At 35.5% G+C, this 7,331-nt stretch overlaps 1 protein-coding gene across 1 annotated transcript; it reads right to left on the bottom strand.

Annotated features, from left to right (window-relative positions):
* On the bottom strand, nt 1-7,331 carry phyh (phytanoyl-CoA 2-hydroxylase). Its single transcript, XM_041257700.1, has 9 exons — nt 7,143-7,331; nt 6,556-6,611; nt 6,116-6,226; nt 4,719-4,887; nt 4,288-4,369; nt 3,331-3,512; nt 2,284-2,433; nt 1,992-2,126; nt 1-1,572 (listed from the first exon to the last, which is right to left on the bottom strand). The coding sequence occupies exons 1-9, from the start codon at nt 7,206-7,208 to the stop codon at nt 1,519-1,521; spliced, it is 1,005 nt and encodes a 334-aa protein (XP_041113634.1). The 5' UTR covers nt 7,209-7,331; the 3' UTR covers nt 1-1,518.

Here is a 7,331-nt window from a genome sequence, read left to right as displayed (position 1 = left end):
TCTCCTTCAAAAAGAAGTCACACCTTTATTGAAAACTACAGCATCCATCCAATGAGAGCTCATATGTGCAGTCCTGTGCTTTGGATTACTTAAGTGTGAGGTCCCGCAGAGAGGAATCCAATTAACAGCAGGTAATTTTCCATGAAAAGCAGTACATTGCCTCTTGACAATCACTCTGAGAATACTATTAATTCATCTGAGGTCAGTCTGATGTTGCTTTTTAGAGTGTTTTAATCTTAATGCAGTAGCATCACATCAAGTAGTTTCTCTGGTATTTAGAGAAAAACCAATACTTAAAATCAAGCTGCACATACAGTAATCTTGCTTTACAACAAGAATCCCAGCTTGTTTAAGGAAACCAGAAAACTGACGTCTGGGACTACATCGCAATAAACATCTCAGTGGGCCAGATAGACCCAGCATTGTGTACACTATTAAAGCAGAGCACAGATTAGCCAGAAACTGTTGACAAGTCACTATGACTTACTGACACTTTGGGCCCAATTTATTAAACTGCTCCAGTGCAAACACTTACTCATACCAGCACTAAAGTCATTTGTTTCTCATTTCTTCTTCACTTTCAGTTTTAACAAAAGTGGTGCACTCTTTCTACTGGAGATTAATAAACATGCCTCATAACAAATGCACTGTAATGTATATAGTTTTTTTCTTCTTTTTAAAAATAAATGCTTCCGTTTTTAAAAACAGTGCAGTATAGTAAGTATATTGGAGTTACAGTAATTTACACAGCTGTATCATTAGTGCTTGGTCACACAAATTATATCCTGGGAGGAGCTCAAATTAAAAAAAAAAAAAAATTCTAGTGCATAGCAATTTTAATACAACAGAATTCAAGAAATGGGTCACACTGATAAAGTATAACTGACAGCAAGCATTTATTGATTTATTAATGTATATCTACAATTGAACATTGTTTTTTCACCGTATTCCACTTACTATAAAATATCTAATTTAACAGAACAATATCTTCGTCTGTCTAACATTCTTCTGGTGCATTCACTTTCATGCACAGTATTCCAGTATGACAGGAAGCTTTGAAATGAAGACACAATGTCTGCAAAGGCAAGTGCTGAATTCCCTGAACCTATTTACTAACATGAAGAAGAAACTACAAAGAAATAAAAGCTTTCTTTGTATCACTTTAGAATTAGTGTTGGGATGGGAGCTTCAATTTATAATATATACCATTCAAAAAATTATTCATTACAAAGCCTACAATTAGTTCATCATAAAAGACATTTCATGTGTATTTTACAACCCGGTGATTAATTTAATTTCAATTTAAGTGCTTACTTCTCGACCCTTCCTCCACCTCATATGCATTTTCGTGTACTGTTAAAAATCATCTGTATAATTGCACCTTTAAGGATTCATTTACTTATTTGTAATCAGTAACATTATTACCATCTAAGTGTGTTTTTTTTTTTGTTTTTTTTAGTGAACACTCAAGATTTCAATTAAATGGTTAGTTCACACAGGACTTTTTTTCCATTCTGCTCACAGCAAGGTCCTTTGACCCTTCACAAGGCGCCCTCTGAAAGCCCAGGTATCCTTCAAAACAGACAAAGATGTGTTTTTTAGCATTTTCACACCGACTGTCAAAACTAATAACTTTAACTATTTACTTTGTACTGAGATCTATCTGAAGTCTCTAGACAAAAAAAAGAAAAATAAAATCTTAAAATAAATTGAGCATTATATTTTAACTGTCCTGGTTTTAACTTTATTTTATTTATTTATTTTTTATGACAAAAATACAAAACTAAATGTACGTAAAGCTATAATTGATAATATTACGGATGTTTTCCATACCATCGCTGATGACAGACTAAAAAGCTAAATAATACAATTCATATAAAATATAATTATTGATGTATTTACGAGCTGGCCTTTTGAACAGCTGCTGTGTATTGGTATCTTGATTGATATTTTGTATTTAGTTGCACACTATGTAAAACAATGGCAAATACCTTTAGTGTGATGTCTGAACCTGTGTTATACTTGTGTTGAGCAATTTCCTTGACTTCTTGTTCAATGATTTCCTGGGAGGTTCCCTTTACATCAATGTAATAACAGTCAGAACTTGCATAGTGACAGGAAATTGCCTAAGAATGAATAAAATATATCTGTTTAAATTCATCAATGGCATTCAGGTACTGGTAAAAAAAAAAAAAAAAAAAAAAAAAAAAAACAATGTTATTGATGTTCATTAAATTTATAAAGCTGTGCACACATATTAAAGCACACAGACAATCCTTGTACCTTTCTGAATCCCTGGGTGCGGTTCATTCCGGATCCGTGGATTAAGAGGGGATGGAAGAAAACAGTGTCTCCTTTTTCCATCACCACGTGAACCCTGTGCTGGTCTGGATCGTAATCACGAATTCCATGGTACAGCTTATTTACTCCACCCTGAACAAACACAAACAAAGGGTTCTGAATAGCAGTCATGAAATCACATTGCCAAAGAGTCTGCAAATCAATCACAACCATTTCAAATTAGAAGTAATTCATAAACAGAAAAATCCACTGTTAAAAAAACGATAATGAAAAGCTACTAATATATATTGTATATACATTATCAATCATAGTACATACCAAGAGAATAAATAAAACAGGAATCTACAGTACAAAAGATACTTGATTAATTGTGAAATAACCCATTATTCAAGTGGAAATGACTTACACTCCGTTTTACAATAAGTGTGTGTTAGGGATTGCAATCAAAGTAATTTGACCAATTGTCTGGCAAGCACGGGTTTGTATCAGACAGACACAGCTTTTTAATGGTGCCTCAGCAGCCTGGGGAAAATGAACTGTGGACTTCAGCGGAGTGGCTGGTAAGGGCCCCAGTTGGAACAAGTCCATCTAACATGTTTCCAGGTCATCAAACTGTGAAAAGTCACTGGACTTTTACACTTCAGCCTCTAATCAGCACATTTAGTTATCAAATTATATAGAGCTGTATGCTCACAAATTTATCAGTAAAGTGCATTAAAGCAATATCAAATGCTGCAAGGTTTAGTGTGAGAAAATATGCCAATTTTACTGAGCTAAAATAAGCTGAATGTGTGTGAAGTACTTACTAGACATGTTCCCCACAAATGATTAGGATTCCTGGGTATCCACTGGCCAATAGCTAGTAGTGGATCACATGGTGTGGTATATTTCTTCTAAAATAACAGTGAATGTGCTGGATCAGATGTTTCTCACTGAATGAGCAGCATGTCCTACCCTTTTTACCTACTGCAGGCACTGGTTGTACTGGTAACATGGACTGGCTGATGACAAACATTGCTCAGCAGTTACCTCCCAATCAGGGTAGTCATGCTGTTTCAGGGTCCCCTTGTGAGTTCCAGGCAGTACCACCAGACACCCATTACTGCGGTCCACTCTCTCCATGGCGGTCCAGGCACACACAATGTGGTCAACAGGCCGGAATGGGAAATAGTGCAGATCCTGGTGCATGGGGTGGCGAGATGTTTTCTTCCCTAAAATACATACATTGTACAGTAAAATCAATACATATTGCTGTGCTTAAGAACATAAGAAAGTTTAAAAACGAGAGGAGGCCACTCGGCCCATCTTGTTAATTTGGTTGTTAGTAGCTTATTGATCCCATAATCTCATCAAGCAGCTTCTTGAAGGATCCCAGGGTGTCAGCTTCAACAAAACTACTGGGGAGTTGGTTCCAGACCCTCACAATTCTCTGTGTAAAAAAAAAGTGCCTCCTATTTTCTGTTCTGAATGCCCCTTTGTCTAATCTCCATTTGTATCCCTTGGTCCTTGTTTCTTTTTTCAGGCCAAAAAAGTCCCCTGGGTCGACATTGCCTATCCCTTTTAGAATTTAGAATGCTTGAATCAGGTCGCCGCGTAGTCTTCTTTGTTCATGACTGAATAGACTGAGTTATTTTAGCCTGTCTGTATATGACATGCCTTTTAAAACTGGAATAATTCTGGTCGCTCTTCTTTGCACTCTTTCTACAGCAGCAATGTCCTTTTTGTAGCAAGGTTACCAGAAATGAACACAATATTCTAGATGAGGTCTTACTAATGCACTGTACAGTTTTAACATTACTTCCCTTGATTTAAGTTCAACACTTTTCACAATGAGGTTGAATGGTAACACGTGTTAATTTGTAAATAATATTTATCCTAAATAAAGGGCAGCCAGTAGACACGTGTGTTTATTAATTTAATCTCTGTAGGTGGTTAAATTATTATTTTTTTTTTTTTTTTTAATGTAACTAAAATATGCACGTGTACCTGCATCAGGAGGTTTGTTGATTAACATGGTGTGCATAGCCATAATGTTGGGTCCAGTAAAGCATTCAACATACTTCAAAATCTGGAAGTGAAATTAAAAAACAGAATGGCAAGCAGGTGTATCTCTGCCTTAAAAAGCTGTAAACACTTATTTCAGTATATATTTAAACAGAAAACAGCAACAGGATTAATTTAACAGTATGTATCTGAAAGTGTACAGGTAAGACATTTGAGAGATATTTACGCCACCATGAACATATTCAAACTGTCTGTATTTGTTTCTGAATACCATTCATGAAAATCACACTGTGAAGACAGTGCAACTCAAGTGCAGTTTGAAGATACAAGCTATCTTATGCAAACTGGTTTCAGATGGCTGTATCCCATCAATATCAGAGTCTACTATATATTGTTATTGTTTTGCACTGGACCTGTGGCAGTGTGCAGTAGCTGAAGAGTTCCTGGTCCTCCTGGAAATCCTGGAGTTTGGACACCGCACTCTGGTCCGGGAGAAACTCTGACTTTGCGATTGTGATGTCCCGCATAACCAACAGCCCTGGGACTTTCACCTCCCTTCTGCAGATCTTCTCAAACTCAGTTCTGAAATGAAGATGCACAGCTCCATCAGGACATTAAGGAAGAGCTAATAAAAGCTTTAAAATCAAATGAAGAGACAAAAAATTCTCAGCACATGGAAGGTACCACTAGTGTTGTGCTAGGGATCTTTTGGTACTCAGCATGACATATACATGTATATAGTAATTCCTATCAAAACAAAGTTTGAAGCTATGAAGCTATGAAGATTTTGTCTTACATTAACCCCACCAAACAATTCTACACAATATTTAAACATAAAAAATACATATAATGCAAGCCCAGTAAATCCTTTTCAAATTAGAAGTCATTCATAAACAGAAAAATCCACTGTTAAAAAAACGATAATGAAAAGCTACTTGTTATATTATTATATATATATATATATATATATATATATATATATATATATATATATATATATATATATATAAAATCATAGTACATACCAAGAGAATAAATAAAACAGGAATCTACAGTACAAAAGGTACTTGATTAATTGTGAAATAACCCATTATTCAAGTGGAAACAGCTGGTAAGAAGTATGTTTGTAAATCCTGATCTAATTAAAGCAACTGTCGCTAACAAGATAGTTCCATAAATCTATTCATTGTACAGGTCTCAAATATACAATTCTGAAAGAAACACATGTTATAGAAAAAATGTATTTTCATTTCCAAACATGACACCTGGTACTATAGTAATTTAAAGAAAACTCTGTTTGGAAGCCATGCTTTTCGACCTCTTGTACTCCCTGGGTCTCGCCTTGTGTAGCCTAGAGTGAAATAGTCCCCGCCCCTTCACTGGCTTATTACCTGAAAATAACCAGTCAGCTGCTTCAGCCTGTAATATGTTTTTACTTAGAAAACACTGCTGAGGTGAAATGACCCAGAGAGTGCATGGCATAGAAACCTTTCACCTAAAGTAGTACCTTACATCATGTTTTAAGCTGAAAATGCATGTGTGCTTTAACACATGTATTTCTTTAAAAAAAAAAAAAGACATTTGAGACATACATCATGTAGCTAATGAAAGTGCAAAATGGAATGGAGTTATTTTGTAATTACTTTAAACAGAAAGATAATGGCAATTATTGAGTATATTTATAAAGACTGTATGAACAGCAAACCTTTTTGTATTTTGCACATACATAACACAAATTCTGTATAGGATAAATGCACTGTACATTTTTTTTAATGTAGTGCACAGTGTAATCTGCCTGCTGTTAACTTACCTGAAGCGTTCAATGGCTTCATCAGGTACCAAGTTCTTAATTATAAGGAACCCATTTTCCTCATAGAAGAGTCTCTGCTCAGGGGTAAGGACATCATTGTCCATAGTGTAGCTGAAACAGGAGAAATCTACTATTTTAACGAGGACAAATCATATGTAACCATAAAGAATGTAGAATAACTGAAAGAATGGAGATTAATGTTGCATGTATGGTTGCTTATAAAAATAATATGCCATTGCTATCCTTTATATTTGTTAATACAACTATCATCTTCAAATAATCACAGTTAATTTGACAAATGTTTAGTTTACACACTGAATTTTCTATGAGGACAGGGCACAAATGAAAGCCAAGTAAAAGTAGGTTTAGAAAAAGATGGTAGGAAGCAGACAGCCAAAAATACTAGGCTTGCTGATTAAAATAAGTATCTCACAACATACCGGAATTCCACAGGGCGGGAATAGGCTGCAACCTGTGTTGAAGTGGCAGAAGCTTTCTGAGGCTAATATTAAGGTCAGAAATAAATAAAGAGTACCTTTAAAAGTATCAGTACTTGTTGTTGTGATTCCGCATGCAGCATCATACCACCAGTCTTTTTTAACTTAAACACGTGACTTAAAAAAAAAAAAAATGCATGTACTGTTTTCTTTTTTAAATGCAGCATATTTTAGTTTCCTTTCCCAGCAAATGCCAAGTTAGGGACTCACATCCGTGTCACTGCATTCCACGTTTTCTGCTGATATGGAGAAAGATAAATTGCAGTACTGAAACATTTGCATCTACATAGCAACCAAATCTGTTAATTTGACGATTTATTTCAAAAGTGTTCTGAAAATGAAGTTTCAATGAATGACTACTGTAGAGAACATAGTAATACTGAGACCTTGTTTTCTTGGCCTGTCTGTGTACTTCACAGCCTCAGATTTTCCTGGATGGATCCCCATACACAGACTGCAATTGCCGGCTAACAAATTCGTCTGCAAATCCGATTGTCGTAATGTAACACACGCAGATCAGAAAAGGATACAATTCGGGAATTCGGCCGATCCAAATGCCGTAGAACAACTTTCAAACGATCAGCTGCTCGATACATTTTGAAAATATCCACTCAGGTCCAAAAGTGAAGTTAGTATAGTTGTACACGTAGAAGAACTATTACGTATAATTACCACGAGATTAACAACTGATCTTTCACTGGGGAAAAGGTCAAGGACCG

This window comes from Polyodon spathula, chromosome 8 (genome assembly GCF_017654505.1).
Source record: "Polyodon spathula isolate WHYD16114869_AA chromosome 8, ASM1765450v1, whole genome shotgun sequence".
NCBI classification, from domain to species: domain Eukaryota; kingdom Metazoa; phylum Chordata; class Actinopteri; order Acipenseriformes; family Polyodontidae; genus Polyodon; species Polyodon spathula.
Note: the sequence above shows the minus strand (reverse complement) of the source record. Positions and strands in the feature narration are given on the sequence as shown.